The 22,674-nt window shown below is 45.8% G+C and overlaps 1 protein-coding gene across 2 annotated transcripts in view; it reads left to right on the forward strand.

Moving 5' to 3' along the window:
- Positions 1-22,674, forward strand: part of LOC119179871 (japanin-like-RA2) — a 146,006-nt gene that overhangs the window by 60,322 nt on the left and 63,010 nt on the right. For both annotated transcript variants that reach the window (XM_075869320.1, XM_075869321.1), the window contains exons 4-5: positions 19,029-19,130; positions 20,878-20,915. In XM_075869320.1, coding sequence (XP_075725435.1) covers positions 19,029-19,130; positions 20,878-20,915 — 140 coding nt within the window. The remainder of the gene's footprint in view (positions 1-19,028; positions 19,131-20,877; positions 20,916-22,674) is intronic.

Genomic DNA, 22,674 nt, shown 5'->3' on the forward strand with positions numbered 1-22,674 from the left:
TTGGCACTCATTTGCAATTACGAAGGTTCCGCACAGTCACACGAAGTATTTCATTTCGCAAACATTATTTGTAAATATTTGTAATCATTGTTGCAATGTTTGTAAACATTTAGAGCGTCTGCTCACTCATCTTATCGCGGAAAACATCTAGTAAATGTTATATTCACTCCCTGAAGATGCAACAGCATCGTGTTTCGATGACATTCCCAGTGAAACGTTCAGATAAGGGGGAACGTTTTGACCATGCGTATGTCAAGAAGCAGCGTTTCTTGTGACTTTGTTGACATTGTCTTTGCACAGAAATAATGATGCGCTCTGCTCAGGTATATGTGCGGCTTCCACAATAGTTCAATTATGACAAAGGCGATAGTCGTATCGACGGGGATGTGCCACTAGGTGTGAACGTTGGTGTATCTATGTCAAATGGTGACATAGCTGGCCAGCACTAATGCACACTGTAGAAGCTGTCATACATCACTACACAATAGCTACTACTTTTGTGAAGACTAACTTCACTTTCGTGATACGCTGGTTCTTATGACAGTGAATCGGACATTTCTTCAAATGTTCGCATGTTTTTTTGCATTAGAATATGTGGTCTATATTCGACAGCTTTTTCACTGCGCTAACACAATCTTACAAGGAAACGTATATTTGCAGATATTTACGATGATTACACGCGACGGCAATGCCTGGCACACTGGCGTGCTGGGACCAGTCTCTATTCACTTCGTAGTCTTTTCTTTCAGGCAGGGACCCTCTACCGCTTTATGCCCCGATCCCACTACTGCTTTGTGGCACTACCCTGCGGCGTTAAAGCACCGACCCCGCGCTTGTCACGAAAGGGGAGTGTTGGGTGACACATAAGGTTTTCAGTCTTACGACGTGCACTACAGTGGATGGTGGTGGCGTTTAGTGCGCTTCGTCGACGACTCGCTGTATCTCGTAGGTGAGGTTGGTAATCTTGCGCAGGACCTTGTATGGTCCGTCATAGCAAAATAAAAGTTTTTCTGAGAGGCTGATGTGACGACATGGGGTCCACAAAAGTACGAGAGAGCCTGGTGCATAGTAAACTTCGTGGTGGTGACGATCGTATCGATCTTTGTGAGAGGCTTGAGAAAGTATGTGTCGTTCTCGGGCAATCTGTCGTGCTGCGTCGGCTCGCTCTATGGCATCGCAGACGTATGTGACAGGGGAGCTTCAACCAGCGGGAAGAAGTGTATCAAGAGGCAGAGAGGGTTCCCGTTCATAAAGAAGGTAGAACGGGGAATAGCCTGCGGTGTCATGTCTGCTGGAGTTGTAGGCGAAGGTGACGTAGGGTAACGTTGCGTCCTAGTCACGGTGGTCTGGAGAAACATACATTGACAATATGTCCGTGATAGTGCGATTCAGGCGCTCTGTAAGTCCATTAGTTTGTGGATGGTATGCCGTAGTGAAATTGTGGTTCGTGGAACAGGAACGTATGACATCCTGGACGACGCGAGATAAAAAAGTATCGGCCTCGGTCAGTAACGAGCTGTCGAGGAGCGCCGTGATGCAGTATGATGTCATGCAGTAGAAAGTGCTGCTGAACCATTCTACCCTACGTGGTAGAATGGTTCAGCAGGGATCTCAATAGGGTTAAGAAGGCCAGCTGGAAGCGATGTTGGCCGTTTTCGACGTTGACAAAGGTCGCAGCTGGCGACATACTTTCGCACAGAGCGATATATGCGTGGCCAGAAAAAGCGGTGCCGGACGCGATCATAAGTGCGGGTGACTCCCAGGTGACCAGCGGCAGGTTCGTCATGAAGCTGTCGGAGAACATCTACACGCAAATGGGAAGGCACGACAAGAAGGCGGTCAGGACCATTAGGGCGCATGTTGTGGCGGTAGAGAACACCTTCGTGAAGGAAATACAAGTTCAGAGAAGTGGGTGCAGTAGCGGAACTCAGGCTTTCTATGATGAGAAGTAAATCCTGGTCGCAGTGTCGCTCAGAAGCGATATCAAGAAAGTCTGATATTGATAAGACGCAAGCCTCCGTAGCTCTCTCTGTGGCATCTGGTGGATCCACTGGATACCGTGACAGGCAGTCGGCGTCTTCAAGGAGGTGACCAGATTTATACACGACCGAGAAGGTGTATTCTTGGAGACGGAGAGACCAAGGACCGAGACGTCCCGTGGCATCCTTGAGCGAGGAAAGCCAGCAGAGTGCATGATTGTTCAGTTACAACAGTAAAACTGTGGCCGAAGAGGTACGGGCGAAATTTAGCGACAGCCCAAACAAGAGCAAGACACTCTCTTTCAGTGATCGAATAGTTCCTCTCGGCAGGGGATAAAAGGCGGCTGGCGTAGGCGATGACACAGTCACGTCCATGCTGACGCTGAGCTAAAACAGCACCAATTCCGTGGCCACTCGCGTCCGTACAAACTTCTGTCGAGGCAGTCTGATCGAAGTGGGCTAATATTGGCGTAGTTGTGAGGGCTGCAATGAGCGCCGAAAATGCAGCACTTTGAGGCGAATTCCAAGCAAATGGGACATCTTTTTTAAGAAGCTCGGTGAGAGGCCGCGCAATATCGGCGAAATTGCGGATGAAGCGGCGAAAACAGGAGCACAAACCAAGGAACCTCCGGACATCCTTAAGAGAAGAGGGCCCGGGAAATTGAGTCACTGCGCGAATTTTGTCCGGATCGGGCTGTACCCCAGATGCGTTAACGAGGTGACCAAGTACAGTTATTTCGCGACGGCCGAAACGGCATTTTGAGGAGTTCAGCTGGAGACCAGCGTTGCGGAATACTTGGAGAATACTGGACAGTCGCTCAAGATGGCTTGCGAACGTCGGTGAAAAAACAAATATATCATCTAAGTAGCATAAGCAAGTTGACCATTTGAAGCCGCGCAGAAGGGAATCCATCATGCGCTCAAAGGTGGCCGGCGCATTACAAAGCCCAAATGGCATTACTTCAAATTAGTATAACCCACCGGGGGTTACAAATGTTGTTTTTTCTCGGTCCCGTGGGTCGACAGTGATCTGCCAATAACCAGATTGAAGGCCGATGGACGAGAAAAACATTACGCCATGAAGGCAGTCAAGGGCGTCATCTATTCTTGGTAAGGGGTAAACGTCCTTCTCAGTGACCTTGATGAGATGTCTATAGTCGACGCAAAACCGCCATGTGTTGTCCTTCTTGACAAGCACGACCAGGGATGCCCACGGACTAGATGAGTGTTCGACGACGCCTTTGGCGAGCATTTTCTTGGCCTCTTTCTGGATGACAGAGCGTTCGGCAGCGGAGACGTGGTAAGGACGGCGATGAATTGGGTTGGCATCACCGGTGTTGGTGTGATGGGACACAACTGATGTCTGGCCTAAAGGGCGGTTGTCAAGATCGAATATGTCCGCATAAGATGTCAACAGATGGTGGAGGTCTTGTGCTTCGGAGGGAGAAAGATCTGGTGCTTGCTATCATTTTGGCAATGTCAATGCTTGACAGGTTTGGCGCAGTGAGCAAGTTGACGTGCGGAGTAGGTTGCTGAGCCGACAGTTCAGAAATATTACACTCTTGTAACGACTGCACGACGCTTAGTTTAATACCAGCAGGCAGCACGTGCGTGGAGAAACCAAAGTTCAAAAGAGACAGATGGGTCTGGTTGTGGCGTACTCTCACCACGGTGTGCGGGACAGCAATGGAGTGCTTTAGCACAACGTCGGTAATAGGTGAAACGACATATTCACCATCGCGCACAGGCGGATCACACATGAGCTGCACTTAAGTCGCGGCTTGTGGCGGAAGATGCGGGAACTCGGTGGCACAAAGGCGACTTTGAGCATCACGGGCAACAGCGGCGTCAAAAGGCAGTTCCAACTGAAGAAGACCCGTCGAGCAGTCGATAAGGGCGGAGTGCGCAGTGAGAAAGTCGAGACCAAGAATCACGTCATGTGGGCACTGCTCAAGCACGGTGTACAATACGACGGTCTGGCGCCCAGCAATACACACGCGAGAGGTGCACATGCCGAGAACGGTAGATGTGCTCCAATCGGCCAGCATTACTGCACACCTAATAGGAGGCGTGATCACTTTTCGCAGTTTAATACAGAGAGCAGCGCTCAGGACTGAAATTTCTGCACCAGTGTCTATGAGGGCTGTAACGGTAACGTCATTCACCAAAAGGTCCAAAATATTGCGGCGTGTAGGAATCGTCAATAGAAGATTTGCAGAACGGGTCGTTAATGCAGCGTCACCTCCGGGAGCTGCATGGTCTTTTCCCGAGGTTGAGGGCCCAGGTCGTGCAGGGGACCTGGATCAAGAAATCATCGGCGAGAGAGATTGGCGGTCTTGGGGTGACCGGCTGAACCTTCGGCCCAGAACGTTAGTAGGAGCAGGCTGTGGATCGTACGGAGTAGAAAAGCGGCGAGAATTGCCTAGAAAGCGACGCCATGTTCCAGTGTTCCAAGATGAATTGGATATCCAACGATTGCGACAGTAGCGTGCAATATGGCCGGCGCGAGAGCAGTGAAAGCAGATCGGTCTATCATCCGACGTTCTCCATTCAGCAGGGTTCCGGTGCCGGGAAGGGTAGCGTGAAGGGTACACCGGAATCTGGTTAACAGAAGCCGAGGTCTCGGTAGTGCGAACAGCGCAAACGGGTGCGATGCCGAGATTTGCTATTTCTTGGCGAACGACGGTTTGGATGAGGGAGACGGTGGATGCGTTGTCTTGAGGACCGTCGGAGGCGATGGCTGCAGAAGCCATTGCTTCGAGTTCGCGGCGAACAATTCGGGTGACATTTTCGGACGACGTAGCTTGCGTGAACTTGGGGCTGTCTTCGCAGGTCGAAGTGGCTGCAGTATTAGGCAGACGCGCAAACTGGTGGGTTATGCGACGGTTCTTGGCGTGCTTGAAGTGCTGACATTCTTTCACAACCGCGTCGACGGTGGCGCAATCTTTAACGATCAACAGATTGAAGGCGTCAGCGGCAATTCCCTTTAGTATGTGAGCGATTTTCTCAGTTTCGCTCATGTTCTCGTCCACCTTTCGACAGAGGCCCAATACATCCTGTATGTAAGATACATATGATTCTGTCAATGTCTGCACGCGACATTCCAGGCCTTTCCTCGAGGCCTGCTGTCGCCCAAATGGCCTGCTGAATAACTCTACAAGCTTCACATTGCAAACGTCCCAGCTGGTCAACTCCGACCCATGCGTCTCATACCAGGTGAGCGCTGTATCCCGCAAGTAAAATACAACGTTGGCCAGCATCAAAGTGATGGAGGCCGAAATAAGGGCCCAAAATGTTAAAGCTGTGCCTTTATTTGAAATAAACATTAAAAAAGAGAGAAGAAAAATGTTTGATCGCCTAGATTCGGCATGTTTACATCTTGTTTATTCGCGTTCGTATTACATTGCGTTTTTCAACCTAAATTAGCTGCATATAATTAAAAAAACGAAGGTGCGTTGATTCGCTTTCATTTCACAAAATAGTCGAAGCCCTTGACGGAAACAACAACGAGCTGGGACCGAAGACAACCCGAGGCGAGTTTACCCGCGGCTGCCCATGGCGCCTGCTTTGGTCGCTGTATTGGCCGTACCTTGGCGACTGCGTGCGCTTAATCCGATTACTCTCCACCTTTCTTGCTCATAAGTGTGCTGTGTACATATAGCGGTCACTTCGTTCGAACAATGCATCTGACAGCCATCCGGAGCGAAAAAATTTCGACATGGCGTTGCTGAAACGCGATCCTCGCTGAAAGTAAACATCCTGCGCACGTGTGTGGAAAATAAAATTTGGTGGAAACGCTTGCGCTAACAGTCTTCTTCTCACTGCGTGCGGCGATCGCCCGACCACTTGAGTGTCTTTTGCTATTCTGTGCTACGAGTCAACGCAAACGTCACGACATTCCAAAGCGGCGTGTCATCGCCGATCGTCGAATTTGTTCGTGTTGCAAACGCGACTTAACCGCGCGGAACACCATGGTGTAGTTAAATTTCTTCGACAAGCCTTCTTGTGTGCGCGTGTGTGAATGCGGTTGTATTCCTGATATGAGCAACGTCGGTACGTAACATTGAATCACCGCGTGGATTTTTAATAGGGTGTTTGTGCTTTTTCGATTTGCCTTTGTGCCTACCTGAAGCACACAAGCTGCTCAAGAATTAAAGATCCTTAAGTGAAACGCCCGCGAATTGGCCTAGATATTCTTGCACTTTATTTTGCTGGCGATCTTATATGGCTTCTGATGTTTTTTCTACGTTAGTTCGCAGCTTGGTGCTTTTCATCAGTAAAATAGCATTGCTGCTTACCGAGACATTTCATTTAGTATCCGAGTGTGAGGGTAACCTAAGAGTAACAGAGTAGACAATAATGTACTTTGATATAGTTTTATTATTTCGTGGCCAGTAGCTGTGGATATGGGGTATTTATTTATTTATTTAAGAAGATACTGCCTGTCAGAATGCCATACTTTAGCAGCGGTGAGCGATACATATAGGAAATATACAGTGATGGCCAGTGGCTATAAGGTATCTATTTATTTATTTAAAAACATACAGTAAGTCTGAATGCCATACTTTAGGCAAGGGTCAACGATACAGTGGGAACAACACAATTCAGGAAATACACTGATGGCCAGTAGCAATGGCTATGTGGTATTTTTTATTTATTTTAGAACATACAGCCAGTCCGAATGCCATACTTTAGGCAGGATCAGCAATACAATGGGAATAACACAATACAAGAAATAGACAATACGTACAGAACAATATGAAATATAGAACAGATCATAATGTAGGAACAAGAGTATTATTTGTTTAAAAGAAAAGCCTGAATAATACACAAACCCAAACAAAGTTTCATAATACCACACAATTATCACTACACGAGCTGTACAGTAACAGCAACTACCACTTATTTACCATAACGGCTTGACATATACACATGCCGCCTTGCAGCAGCTGAACAAAGTTTTTCATTCATCCATCGATATACACATGCAGCACAAAAATATAATGACACTAAGTTGAACAACTACGTAAGGTTATGCTTGCACACAAAAGCTGCGGCACATGCCACCCACAATGCAAAGTACAGAGTTACGCAGGTACTTACTAGTATATTTAATTACACATTCAATGCACGAAATACGCTTAGGATGTGCTTCCAAGTGAACAAAAGGACAAGACATGACGCTGGCACTGAACAGTAAGGGTAGCTTAAATAACTATTAAAATGCAAAAACAAAGAACAGCCACACTTACAGTAGTACAAGAGACATCATACATTTTACACAAACTTTCTACCAGAACTACCTAATGCTACCTGCAGCAACATGCATTCCAATGCTTCGGCTACCACACTTCTGTGAGCTTTGAATTTTTGTCATAAAGAGATGGTTTTTCTTTTTCACGAGAATTGAGATTCTAGTTCTTAAAAACGTGGCAAGGAGTTTGTCCGATATGCAGTGGCATGTAGGGAAGCGATTGCCCAAGTACAGAGAACTTTAAATGGTACTCTGAAGTTTAGATGGAGAAACTCTGTTCGCAATCAATGCATCTTCATTTAAGCGCACATAATTTTCAGCAGCCTCTATTAACTGCAAGACAGCTGGTGATGGGACTCTCAATGCCGGCTTCTCATTGTTGTAGCACTTCAGCATTGTGAGCTTGTTTCCCTCGGCTGAGCTTGTGGTCGCTTCAACACAGGCTTGACAGGAGTTTGCCCTCTTGACTTGTGCAACAACGTAACCAGCAAGGTACTCCAAGGATTCATGTTCTAAGTCTTAATATCAAGGAGGTCAGACAAACGAACAACATACATTTTGCTTTCATTTGGTTTGTTGTCATCGGCCATGCCAGTCAAGAGAAAGCAGTCTTATTCAGTGTAGCTGCCGCACTTACTTGGCCTCAGAAACTGTGCCATCGCAGCAGCTCAAAGCGAAAACTTGAATTCAAGTACACGAGGCACCGGGTTCTTACACCTTAGTGTAGAGAAAAGATTCTCTAGGGCATCTTGGCCGAACCTGCTCAGGAGCAGAAACTTAAAGTTGTACTTTTCAAGAAACAGTGCCTGCAGTAGCAACACTGATGTTGTCGCTAGGATAACGCCAGTCTGCTCTGGTTTCCAGGTGGCTTTTTTTTCATCCCCCAAACATATTTTTTCAAAAAGTGCAATTGTTTCTTCAAGAAACTGAAGGGCCTTTCCATACTCAACATCATTGAAATGGCTCAAAGCTAGTTTTGTTGTTCTGGAAGTCATGAGCCTGAACCATCGAAACATCATCTCAAGAAAACATGCAGTTGTCAAGGCTGGTTTATCTAATGTTCTATTATCTACAAGCAAGCGTACTGCAGCAGCAGTGTCGCTGTTGATAAGGCTGAATGCTGGCCCCACCTTTATTTTATCATAATGGCTGGGGTCAACTGAAGAATGCTTCAGGTGGGGAGCTAGCTTTAGCTCTGCATTGCTGTCTATCTCGACAAGCTTCTGAATAGGCTCGATGGATATTTCATTTCCTGGCAGATTGTTTTTTTCACTACTTCTTCGGGCAAGTATATCTTCTGGCCCTTAGTTAAGTGGCTCCTCAGGTTCTTAAGGAGATGAGGAACGTCAGCCATGAAAAAAGGTTCCCTAGATGCATCACATGAGTGGAGACACGAGGTTTTAGGCTTGCTGTGCTTGCCTACAATTATATCGAACAGTTTCCAGACGGCTTGGTTCCCCCCTCCCATGTCTGTCACCACAACATCTACTTTCAGGGAAATTGCCTCACATGCTTTCATGATGACAATGATTATATCTTCAACTGTTTTGGCATGGAATGATTTTCTAGTGAAATGGTAAGCCACTGTTTGCTTCCAGCGGGTTGTTATCCCACCGAGCATATATACCAGCCCATGAGTGGCCAAACAGTCGGTTGGCTGTTTTCCGTCTGCAAGAGGTATAGTTGGGGCTCCAAGCATTGTTCCCGAGGATGGGTTGTACACTAAGTCTGGTGCAAGCTGCATCTTATCGAGCATTCAAGTGGCATGCCGCTGCTCTGGTGACATGAGGCTAACCTATGGAGTGAAAAGATTTAGTTAGGCGATGCAAACAGCGGTGATATGGTAACAAGACAGTTCAAGGGTCATGGGCACCTGTCTGTGCACTTACCTTTAGTGCGAGAGACGCCATTATGTCATCCAGCAAATCTGATGTGAACTTGTACCCTTCTAAGTGACGATGTAGGGTGCGTTATGTTGGCAGAGGTTGTCCAAGCTCCCTGACTGAGTCATAGCCACGTGCTCTACAGGAAAGGCTCATTTTCAATGCCTTTATAACAGTCTTCTTAGTCCATCGAGTCCCCTGCATTGTTGCCATCTTCAGACATTTAACTTGTTCTTCATTCAAGTATTTGGTTAGTCCTGCGACAAGGCGCTTATTTGCAGTTAGTGCCTGGAAACGCTGCCTCTGAGCAAGTTTAAGCTTCCGTCGCGTCGCCTGAAGTTCTATTTCAAGCTGGGCCACCCTCTTCTGTAGAGCTGCTTGTATCAAGTGGCCTGAAATAGTGCACCGAAATTAAATCTAAAGCAGTTGTCAATGCTAAACAGGCAAGAGCGGGGGCTAGGTGGTGCTTCATATTGAAGATGTCACACTGATACAGAAAGCGCATGCACGGAACAGCCTGTTTGCTGTTCTCTGCATGTGTATTCTTTATCAGTGCGATATCTCCCCTAGTTTAAATAGCATTGTTAAGAATGCGTTGCTGACAGCAAATGACCTGCATGAGAGCAGGGAAGCGCTGCACAAAAACATCAGGTAAGCGCAGGAATATCTAACATTCCCGCATGTTGCTTTTCCCTTGTTCCCTTCATGCAGTTCATTTTCTCTCACTCTGCACGAGTTGGACACAAATCGGTACTGTTACGGGTATAATGTATTGCTATTTACGAAACAAAGGGCCTCGACCTCCTAGTAGCATGGAAACTTGCATTTAAAGAAAGGTTGTGTCAGCTTCCGTAAGTATGTCGCTATGCGCAAAAGAGGCATTGAATGATGGCACACAAAAAAATTCGAACAAAACTGTTTAACTCACCAGCCTGTGTACTTTCTAGCTGGAATGGAGCAGGGATCTGTAGGTCTAGTTGCATACCAGGAACATCTGCATAGAGCACAAAGCAAGTTGACAACCAGCAATGTAGAGAAGCATTGGTATCTCACACGGGGAATACACATGCTTTGGGCCACACAAAATATCTGCCTGTTTGCTCAGATCAGCTGTAGACACAGCTTTATTAGACATGAAGGTAAGCTTGAACCATATTTTGCAACATAAAAAAAGATTGTAAATTACAAATATAAAATATCTCTGCGCTATCTGCACGGCATATATCGTCTGTATGTGAACGGGTGAAGAGCATAATCACGCAATTTACCAGCTGATGGAAATGGAGGAGCTCACAGACGGCAGAAACTTACCATTCTCAGTGTCGACTGGCTGGGGTTAGACATCGACCTGTGTGTTTTGCTTGACTTTGGGGTCATCTGGGTAGGATACAAGAACACAATGACAAATGATAACTGAAGGATTGTTTTCATTGCAATAATCAAATTTGACTTGAACGCTGTGAATAGCATTCAAGATAATTTGTCCTAATGAACACCGTGAATATACCAGTACTTTCCACTCTTGTTCTTTTAGGGGGTGGCTTGCGTGGCTTTGCAACTGGTCGATGCAAAAAGATGGTTGCCGTCGCAAATGGCCTTAGCTTCTTTTCACCGGTATTCTTGAGAATAATCGGTTCAAACTGGTCTTCTGTGAAATGATCCTGTTGCAGAGTTGGAAACGACTTTCAGAACATGTTGTAAAGCGAAGTTAACAACGCGCGCAGAGATAGAGAACTAGAGATAGTAGAACTCACTGCTGAAATTTATGAATGTTTATCGCTATAACAATACTAATAATTGCTGGGGTTTACGTGCCAAAACCACGATATGAGTAAGAGGCGTGTCGTAGTGGACTGCTTCGGTAATTTCTCGACTACTTGGGATTCTATTACGTGCACTAAATACGCACCGTACACGAGCCTCTAGCATTTCACCTCCATCAAAAATGCGACCGCCACGGACGGGATCGAAGCGCGTCTTTCCGGTCAGCAGCTGAGCACCGTAACCGCAGTAACTGCCATACCACGACGGCGGACAAATTTAGGTCGCGTGCAACACGATGCGGATATCTGTCAGCGAGTTAGTGCGCTTCCATCGCTTTATTTACTTGCATGCTAGGCTCGTAGTGCATGACCTACGTCAGCGGGTTCATAAAGCACTAAAATGAATAATCTCGACAAATGTGGGCCATCAAAACCAGCGCGCACGAATGAAATGCCATTGCAGCTCGGCACATGCACACGTATGCTTTTTATTGCGCCTTTGTGTCGCGTTACTTACCTCGCATAGTCGTGCAGTGGCCGACGGTTGGAAGTCTTTCCGTCCAATTCTGTGCAACCACACTTTTTTTTTTGTTAGGTTCTGCTTGGCCCGCGGGATGCAAAATAACTTTTTGCCGTCTTCCGTTCGGTTTCGGCACCTAAACGCACAGCAACATGGCATATCAGACCGTCCAGAACGGAATCACCGCACAACGTGCATAGCGAAACAGGCGAAGCGAGCGCTCTCCTCCCGGACCGCGGGAACCTTCATGGCGTAGCAAGGTCACGTGCCACAGATCAGCCTATCACGGGCGCCGTCAGCTTCATGAAAGCTTTTCGATACTTTTGAATTTATTGTGGGACTTTAACGTCGCCACACCGCTGCGACGTGGCATAGCGCGCTCTTTTACGCGTACTTTCCCCCGCGGAGAGGAGGGGGATAGGCGCTCGCTTGTGCGCTCTGATCTCGCGGTAGGAAAAATCATATATATTCGCTGGCCTTGAGAATTCACCGAAACATTTATGTTGCGCAAAGGTCACTATAATCGTTGCAAAGTCTCTGTTTGCGAAAAGGGTGCGTTTTGCAGACATAGCGAACTAATAACTGAAACGCTTATTCGCGTTCATCTGTACTTTGAGACACCCCATAGACGCCACCGGGAGCGGCCGCGTTTCGCAAGCGCTCCGAGAAAACTTGTGTTTCTGACTGCTTAAGTCATTCAATGGCAACTTGAACAAATGTGTAGCTTTCTACAGAATCGACCACATCATCTTAAGCGATTTCAAGTGAGGGCTTCGCAGTTCGCATCCAGGAAGATCGACTTGGCAGCGTTTGAGGACTTTGGTGGGCCTACCTGCTAGGCCCACCAACATGGTCACCCACGAAGCAGAGGGAGAGGAGCTTCCCTCCGCCAAAGCTCTCAATGATGATAAAGGCAGATGGCGTCAAGTGTATGCCAGGATCAGAAAGCCCGCTTCACCTCGAAGAATTCCACGCCTGCCATCAACACTTCGCAAGAACAGTCACAGAAAGCTCTCCCACTGACTCGTCGCATTGCCCCCAGACCCCCTCTACTTCCAGCGGACGGCTACAAAATAGTCCTTCAAATACGTGGAGGCCTCAACTGTGCTGACACTTCACTTTCAATGCTCTAAAAGCGTGAGCACTCACAAGTTCTGTACATGACCAATACCGCATCAACTCTGTAAGCACACTGGGTTCGCAACGCACCGAAGCATACCACCGTATCAAATCCATCAAGATGGAAGAACGCAGCTTTGTAGTTGTCCCCAACATTACTGATTCATCGAATACCTTCCGAGGGGTCATCCGTATTATTCTTATAGAACACACTCTTGAAACCATCTTGTCATGTCTATTGGACTACGACAGACTAGGCCTCATCCTGACCGGGCGTCGCTTGGTTTCCACAACGTCCATCTTGATCAGCTTCAGAGGTACGTGCGTGCCTTTCTACATAAGCTATCATGTTGCATCCCCTGATGCGTACCCTATCGTCATAAGACGGAAGCGTGTAAAATTTTCCTGCAAACTTGGTCACAAACTAGACGTATGCCCAGGCGCCCCTCAGTCTTTTTGTACAATGTGTGGCATTCCGAACCCACTCCTTGATAACGAATGTGAACCTAAATGTGTGGTGTGCAACAGTAATCACCCCACTGGCTTGTCCCAGTGCCCACAGCTCTACAATCCCAAACCAAAGCACGCATACTTAACTTTCGAGCAAGATGCAACTCCATATACCTCGACCCAAGCACATCTTCCAAGAACGCCCTTAGAGGACGCTCACCCAGTACCACAAGACAACAAAGCCGAAAAAATGGCAGCATATCCACGGAGTGAATGATATGGAGAGAGGGGCGAAGCATCAGTCCGTCCATTTCTTCTTGCTTCAGTCCTTTCATGCGTCTGTCTGTGTGATCGTCCGGGCGTCCATTCACCCGTCCGTGCGTGCGTCTGTTTGTGCGTCTGCACGTCCATCTGTGCGTCCATCCCTGCGTTCTTCCATGCATCCGCCCCTGCGTCCGCCCATGCGTCCGTCCGTCGGTGCAGCCATCCGTGAGTCCGTCTATGCATCTGTGTTTGTGTCTATTCGTTTATCTATTCAGCACTCCAAGGGCCACCATCTCGCATCTTTTCATCATATATTCCCGATTAGAGTTACTGTATATGCTACCTTTAAGTAGTAGAGTTGCGCCACTGTTTTTCGAGCGCCGCTCGCTCCGCCTGCAGGAGTTCAGTGCTCCTATTCGCCGAGCGCCGTCACGTGGTCATAAGTGGTTCAACTGCACTGCGGAGAAACCAACGCTACGATGATTCTGGGCAGATCAAGCTTGGTTAACATCGGCTGTTGTTATTCTCGCCGCACTTCTTCGATACTGTAGTCATGTTGGTCGTGAGAAGCGTGGTATCAAGTGCATTTTGTGGTAACTACAGCCCATGTGATCAGACGCCGGTGCAGCGGATGTTGCTAGGAAAGGATATTGTTCAGTGAGGAAGAAATAAATGTTTGACTTCTTTTTATCTATCCATGGCACGGCAAACTTGCTAAATTTGTATTACCCACAGATGCAGTGATTAGATTATACCTGCAGAGTTGGTCAGTGTGTGTCGGCTGCATACGTCCCATTTGGTATGACTGGTATAGCACTACAAATAAAGGGAAAATAAGTTAAAATATACTTATTCAAATCGACAAGGTGTTGCGGCTAGCGCGTGAATTACGCGAATTCAATGTATCTTTCAAACCTTACGCGGAAAGAATGTTGGGCGCGACAGGGCTGTTGAACGACAATTCACATCAGCTGTCGTGAGCCGCGATTGTAATACGAGCGTATTCGAGAGCCGTGCGTGATATGGGCGTCGCACGGGTACTCTCGATTGCCATCCTGCTCGATTTAGTTGAAGGCAATAAAACTACACCGGGCTCCCTCACACAGTTAACGAATGAGTTCAAAACGATGAAAAAAAAACACCCCTAACTGGTTTGATAGCGACCAAAAGTGCAAAAATAATTTCATAATTGTAAATGGGAAAAACAGTAGAAAAGAAGACGAAGCTAGTGTAACCAACCATAATTAAAAAAACTACTTCAAACCAACCATCTTACTGGTTCAACGAGCCGACGCACTTTGTTTTTTTATTACATACCAAGAACGTAAGCATCAAATCAAGGCTTCTAGGTGTTACCGAAGCAACCGAGTTTTACTCATACCTTTAAAAAATGGAAAGAAAGCGAAAAAATAAATAAAGCCACGCTAATACCATAGTCCCTCAATATTGAGAGACAATGTAGCACTCTGAAGCACGAGCGTCGCTCCTGCGTGAGTGTGAGTGCCTTACACGCAAGACATTTGAACTCAAGATGGTGCACCTTGGTGCAACTCTGCTACCTGAAGGTAGCATATACAGTAACTCTATTCCCAATATAGGAGCACCGCCATCCAGCGGACATTCCAAGGACTAAACGAGAGGTGGCACACGCACACTTTCTTACGGCTCGCGCTTCGTGTCTACTTCCCACCTATAACCACCTCGACTTAATGTTATTTAATAGTTCACTGTATTCATGGCACTGCGGCTCAACGCTCGCTAAACCTTTTAAAGCCAAATAAACCTAGCGAAAATGGCTTCTCGTAACCGCACTGGACTTTGCGTATGGCAATGGAACTGCAGAGGATTTTGCCAAAAAAGGCAAACCTCCTGCAGTACATCAAATTACAAGCTACACCTTCCCCAATCATTTCATTACAAGAAACAAATGATGTAGCGCAGCTGCCAAACTATAGAACACATTAAAACCCGGCTGCTACCAAACCAAACACATCAGTATTAACTTAGAACACCTTAATGTTACCTATTCAAAATTTGCTGACATCGACATTGAGCCCGATTTTCTCTAAATACTACCTGATAAACTTAACTCGCCACTCTTACACGTTCTCAACGTATATAGTAGACTACAAGAGAAAAGCGACCGCCTCGATTCCCTATTCGCCCGAGCCACATCCTCGGCAAGCAAACACACCCTCCTCATAGTGGGGAATTTCAACACCTCCCACCCAGCGTGGGGTTACACCGCATCTACACCGAAAGGTAGAGCCCTCTGGTCCCATATTAAGGCACATAGCTGCACAACGACCCGGAGGAGCCTACTCGTTTGGGGAACAGTGTGAACAAAGATACATCCCCCAATCTTACCCTCACTCACAATGCCCCCACAATGGTTTGAACCAACACCCGAACTAATCTTGGGAGTGAAAATTACATTATTAGCATTACTTTACAACTAAAATACAGCCCTATTGCACCCAAACCAATGATGCTCAAAAAATGGGACGAATTTAGAGACACCCGCAACAGCACCACTCCCTCACGTATTGCAGACCGTACTGAGGGGACTCAACAGTTTCAAAAAGATGTTGAAATTCACATGACAACTCTATCCCCTGACACCCCGATAACTACTCTCGACTTCAAGCTCCTCTATATGTGGGCAGCAAAACAGCCACTTCTACTGCGACGGTGGAAACACCAGCGCCACAACAGCAAACTCCAAATTAGGATAGCGAAGCTAGACCAACAAAAATCGAGCGATACGGGACTCAATGGGCGACACAACAATGGAGTCGATTTTTTGAAGGAATGTATTAATACCTCCGTAATGAACGAACTTGAAACTTCTTGGACATAAGCTAGACCCCAGTACTTCTTGCGCACGACACTGCCACGCTATCACTAAACTGTTACACGAGCAGTGACCATTTAGGACAGCTCTTCGATGACCTCCGCCCGTAGCATTTACCTCAATTACGAAAATATTCTGTACCATCCTACATTGGAAAACCTAATGAGTCATGAGATGCACCGATAACGGAGGCAGAAGTTAGGCACGCCCTCACAACAATCCGCATCACGTCGGCTTCAGGCCCAGACCGCGTTAACAACAAACTACTTAGAAATCTTGACCCTATTGTTATTAAAGCTTTGAGTGAGCTCTTTAACGAGTGTTTTGATAAGGGCACCCTCCCGCCTTCGTGTAAAGATGTCACAGTCATATTTATACCTAAACCGAACAAAGCTTCCTCAGTAGAACATCTGAAGCCCATTTCCTTAACATCGAGTCTCGGAAAGACTATGGAGCATGTTATGCTTGCAAGCCTCCAGATAAACGTGGAGGGTAATGGACTACTGCCTCCAGAAATGATTGGCTTGAGGGCCTTACTTTTGGCGCAAGGTGCGATGCTTCGGCTTCAACACGACATTATAACTCCCAACCAGAGCGAGGATACTCAGGCGATCCTTGGTCTGGACATACATGGAGCATTCAATAACGTAGCCCTTTCGGCTATATATGCTGGCCTCAACCACATTTCTTGTGGCCCTATAATGTACTCTTACATCATAAGCTTCCTCACAGACCACACAGCTACTTTAACATTAGGTTCATAACATTCCTCACCCTATACACTAGGAAGCTTCGGAACGCCTCAAGGGTCACTGCTCTCTCCAATCCTTTTAGTCTGGCTATCCTACCAATACCCAACGCTCTTCAACGTATCCCTGACTTGAACTTCTCCATCTATGCTGACGATATCACCTTATGGGTGAAAGGAAGCTCAGATAGACACATTCAAGACACCCTACAAACAGCTAGAGATAAAATAGCAGCACTAACATCTGACATGAATCTTTATTGCACACTGAGTAAATCAGAGTTACTGCTTCTACAAACTCATCGTCGGAACGAACATTTTCAATATTCTAAGTTCACATAAATGGATGCCTCATTCCTAGAGTATCACGCATTTGTGTGCTAGGTTTATATATCTAAAACAAGCAACTTAATACGCACACTCGAAGCTTTACACAATACTGTTGGAAACACCCTAAGAATAATAATAGGATAGCGTGGCACAAATCCCACAAATCAATCAACACTCCACCACCACACCTTTCCCTCTTGGGATAAACAAAGTTTTTCTCCTCCCTTACCTCATCTGTACCTGTGATGACGTTTCGTTCGTCAGTTAAGTCAGGTGTTCCCCAAGGCTCCGTCCTAGGGCTATTATTATTTCTAATTTACATAAATGACATAACTGGTAACATAGACTGCAAAATTAAACTTTTCGCAGACGACTGCATTATTTATAGAGCAAAACCAGTTCGGATGACCATTTATCTTTAAATAATTCATTGAGTAAGATTGCTCACTGGTGTGAGCAGTGGCAAATGTTAATTAACCTAACAAAAACAGTTTGCATGACGGTAACCAGGAAAACAGAACCCTCCGACTTTACCTATACAATTAACGGCGTACCTTTACAAAGAGTTACGCAGCAGAAGTATCTTGGTGTTACCTTGACTTCCGAATTAAGATGGGATGCGCACATTAACAATGTTACAGCATCAGCTTTGCGTAAACTGTTTTTCCTACGAAGGCGTTTACCCTTCGCGCCGACAGATACTAGGCTCCTAACTTACACCACATTCGTGCGACCAATCTTGAAGTACGCTAACACTGTGTGGTTCCCGCAAGGTGTTACTAATATAGCAAAAGTTGAACGGGTTCAAAGGAAGGCCATTAGGTTTATACATAATAAGTACAAACGCACCGACTCGCCCACAAACCTTTTAGCAACCTCCGGTCTACCCACGCTTGCAACAAGAGCAAAAATCGTGTGTCTCAAATTTCTGTACCACATTCTGCATAACCACAGCCGGATCGATGCATCCAGGTACATATCTTTGGCAGAATCACGAACACTACGACATAAACATGCATACACTATCAAAGAATACGCTTCCAACAACGACTGTTTCAAGCAATCCTTTTTTCTACTGTCAATCAGCGAATGGAATAGGTTAGATCCCTCCATTACTAACGCACCATCACTGGCAGAATTCACTTCAAAAATTGAGACTATACTTTGTGACAAAGGCTTTCTTCAACCATGACCTCCATTATTGTTTTCCAGTAGTATTTATTTGGATGTATAAGTGTACACAATGCCTTCTCTGTATAAAACTGTATTGATTCTTTTATGCAGCAAAGATTCAGTTCGCTGCTTCCGAAGTGTGAATATTTGGAGTGCATAAATACCTATGTCTAATGTTTCTATGTAACTAGGATTATTATTACCAATTTTAAAGTAACTACAGTTCTGTATGCCGTCTGTAAGAAAGTACTTAGCATTCATTGTATTCTGTAACTCATGCCCTCCTGCTTTGGTCTCGTAAGAGACTGGCAGTATTGTAAATAATAATAAATAATAAAATAAATAAATTTGTGCGTAAAAACGCGGGGCACGTTTTGATCTACTTGCCATTCTGTGCGTGACCTGTCAATTTGTTGCTATCGCATTCATTGCTTCGCCTTTGCGACAAAGCTGTAACTTTTTCCTGTCGCAACTTTCTTGGAATTCAAAAGTAAGTCTAATGTCATGAGCTACTAAAGGTAGCCCGTCCTAGTAAGAAACCAACGCATCATATTGTTTGGCCTCATCTATGTGGGCAAAGGATATCCTAGATTGCTCCCCTGTTTTTACCACCGTTACTGAATGTCTTTACGATTGCGACGCTGCAAACGTTGTTTACGAATATTTCTTTTTTTCTTTTTCATGTATTCAGCTGTAAACGGACCGGGAATTCTCTGTGCAAATCGTAACCTGAACCCATCACTATGTGACGGCTGCCCAGAGTGGGTTGTCAAACAGTCGACACATAACCTGGGTGAGACATATTCTGATATTTTTTGCGATACATACTTTTTGCGATACTATGAAAACATTGCCATCAAATCGCAATGCCTATTTTTTTATCTAGGTTTCTGTGCGCCCTCGCACTTTAGTGTATGGGTGTTGTATAGATGCGAAAGCTGTAAAATAGTGTTTCAATGCAAAGGTGGTGCAAAAGAGGTTGTTAATTGTCATACCAGTCATGCGAAAATCAAAACGCGGCTTATTATTAGCATTTTATAAAATCGGAGTTTTGCGGAAATGCGCAATTTCTGATGGCAACCTGGTTTGTTATCCGGCAGGTCACTTTTAGTTCGCCAATGCAAACAATTGATATGAAGCTCTCACTGCAATTTCCTGCATTCAAATTCTTCTTTTCATCTGTGGTAGAACACATTATTATGCCTCAGCAACAGGATGTGACCTTGTTTTTTTAGATGTGTTTGAACCGCAGCCACCGTAAAGAAGTAGTACTCTTTCTTACTTTTCTTGCTTTTTTAAGGATGATAGTTTTTCTTGGGGACCTTCGGAAAAAATTTGGCCTGCCTGCCTGCCTGCCTGCCTGCCTGCCTGCCTGCCTGCCTGCCTGCCTGCCTGCCTGCCTGCCTGCCTGCCTGCCTGCTTGTCTGTCTGTCTGTCTGTCTGTCTGTCTGTCTGTCTGTCTGTCTGTCTGTCTGTCTGTCTGTCTGTCGGCCTGCCTGCCTGCCTGCCTGCCTGCCTGCCTGCCTGTCTGTCTGTCTGTCTGTCTGTCTGTCTGTCTGTCTGTCTGTCTGTCTGTCTGTCTGTCTGTCCACTCCTAACAGCACCAGGTACTTAAAACAGCCGACCCCATCCGCAGCACCCACCAATGTTGCTCAAGATTTAGCGTTCTTACTTGTGGAGTTGGCAATTCAAAAGCCACGATTGCGCATGTCTGGGGCACCATAACAGCAAGTATATATTCTGCATGTGCGCCTGTTACTAGTAACGACATACATAAGTAATTGGACCATAGCGCTTATCACGTTGCGCTGACCTTGTAGTGCTTGCACGAAAAGGCGAGTGTTTCCAATGCTTTGCCAATTTGTTTGGAATGCTGCAGCTTGGAGCTAGAATGGCTTTCCTTATTGCAGCTGCCTTCAACACTTCAGTGTTTTGGCGTGCACGAAAAAAGCGCCGCCATATCCACGAAGTCTATGATGATGAGTAGGTGAAGCTCTGGAGGTAAACTTGGTAAACCATGAATTCTCCGTCCATTTTCCCTTTTCGATTTTATTACAACGCTCTCCCTAGAGTACGTCACCGCACTGATTCGAACGATTGCCTTCCACCAATGACACGCCCCATATGTGACATCATTCCTATTTTATAACATCTCACATCTTTCATCATCAACTACAAGTACTGCCGTCTAGTTTATAACATCTTGCATCTTTTCATCATACGTTTCATCATGAAGTACCACCATCCAGTGAACACTGCAAGAACTAAACTAGAGGTGGCAGACAGTTTGATCTCCTTCAAAGTATTTACGAGTGCACGAGGGGTGTACATTGGGAGATGATTTATACTCCAACTTAAGGTTTGAAGAAAGTGCTGTCTAAATCATCTCCCAGTTTCAGAGTCTAAACATCTCCAAGTTTCATACCAAACCACACAGACTTCTCTCGAATGTTTACATTCAGGGTTGTGCATTGTTTTACGAGAAGTAGGACGTCTCTCGTAATCTAATATTATTCTTTTCGTTTCTTGTCGCCATGCAGATAAACTCATTGATGAAAACGAACCAATTAAATATCCGGTAAGTTTTCTTACAATTGTTTTTGGGATAATGAGAAAACTGGTTGATTTATATGTGGGGTTGAACGTCCCAAAACCACCATATGATTAGAAGATAAGCTTTAATGGAGAGCTCCGGAAATTTTGACCACCTGGGGTTCTTAAACGTGCGCCCGAATCTGAGCACACGGGCCTACAACATTTCCGCCTTCATAGGACATGCAGCCGTCGCAGCCGGGATTCGATCCTGCTACCTGTGGGTCAGCAGCCGAGTACCTTAGCCACTACACCACCGCGGCGGGGCTAACGAGAAAACTCAACCATGTTTCACATCAATAGGGAAACTCGGTGAAATTCGAGACAGAGAGTTTATATGGAAAGTCCCGGTACCAGCATAAGCTGTAGGCATAGTTGGAGCAGGGCACCTCTATGGGCTGCTTCAGTTTCGAAAATGGTATTGAAGGCGTCACATGCTTTCTACATGATACAAGCGCTAGTTGGTAGTCCACAGTTTGCGCTATAACAATAATCTTCCTACACCGACGTGGATTTTGTCACCGGCTCTCTGGGGCTGGCATTGTGAAGTAAATAGTTATTGAAATTCAACATCATTAGTCATCGACTACTATAATTGTCAAAAGTATGCTTGGCGACAGCCTTGTACTAAAAACAATGACGGGGTGAGTACGACTTTGTAAATGTATGGGTAAAACTTGCCACCTTCTCAAAAGATCAGCCGGGTGGCCACCCCTTGATTTGACCCCTTCATGCCGAGGGCATTGAAGAGAGGTGCACTAAACGTCAGACGCAAAATGTCCTCATCGTCAACAACTTCATGAATGTGCCACCATCCAAGCGCGACTACGAGCATAGTGCCTTCATGTACGATGTGGTGAGACTGTAAGCGAACGTTGATACACTTGCCTCAACCCAAAACAAGATACGAATTGCAGTGCAAAAAACAGAAGAGACTGTAGAAAAAAGGCCGTTACCGCCGGCAGCCTTCAAGCCAACGCCTACTCTAGCGTCGGAGCCACAGCCCCAATACTCCGAAAACCCAACTATGGGAAACTTGTCCAATATACTCGATATTGTAACACAATGCACCAGAGATTTCGAAGCACCTGCCTGCTCCCCCCCCCAAAAAAAAACAATTTATTGGCTGCTTGTGAGGCCCTTTTCACCATTTAGTGAGTATCATTAAAGTCCGTGCATTTACAGCCACTCAGGAGCACTTGAAATTGCGGGATCAGGCAGTAATGACTTTTACTGTTGCTGCATAAAAAGTAAGTAAACTTATATTCTAGCTTGGATGTGCCAGAGCACATTTAGGCACTAATTTCAGTTTGTAGAAGGTTGAAGCGCACAAATAATGCATATATGACGAAAAATTGTTTTAGCTTTTCTGACAATGTACAGAACTACGGACATTGTCGGAATTGACAAATATACTCGAATGTACACACGCGCTCGCTTTTGACGCTCTACAGTGAGTAATATGTTTTTTGATTCAGCTTTTGTCTTCATTAAACGTAAACATTAAGCGTTTTATTTCTAAGTTACAAGGCCCGTGTGAGTAATGCCAGGACTAAGACACATTTGCTCGTCCTTAATCTTTGCGTTTACGAGTTAAACACGATCATGATATTCTTTCATCAGTGCATTCTGTGTAATGTGTAGGGGTAAATAAACAACGAGTAATTATGCGCGCGAAATGTATTCGAACTTGGTGTGCACCCGCTACGTGGCCTCAATAACGATATGTGCGCCGTAACATTTGT

The sequence above is a fragment of the Rhipicephalus microplus genome, chromosome 7 (assembly GCF_043290135.1).
Source record: "Rhipicephalus microplus isolate Deutch F79 chromosome 7, USDA_Rmic, whole genome shotgun sequence".
Classification (NCBI taxonomy): Eukaryota; Metazoa; Arthropoda; class Arachnida; order Ixodida; family Ixodidae; genus Rhipicephalus; species Rhipicephalus microplus.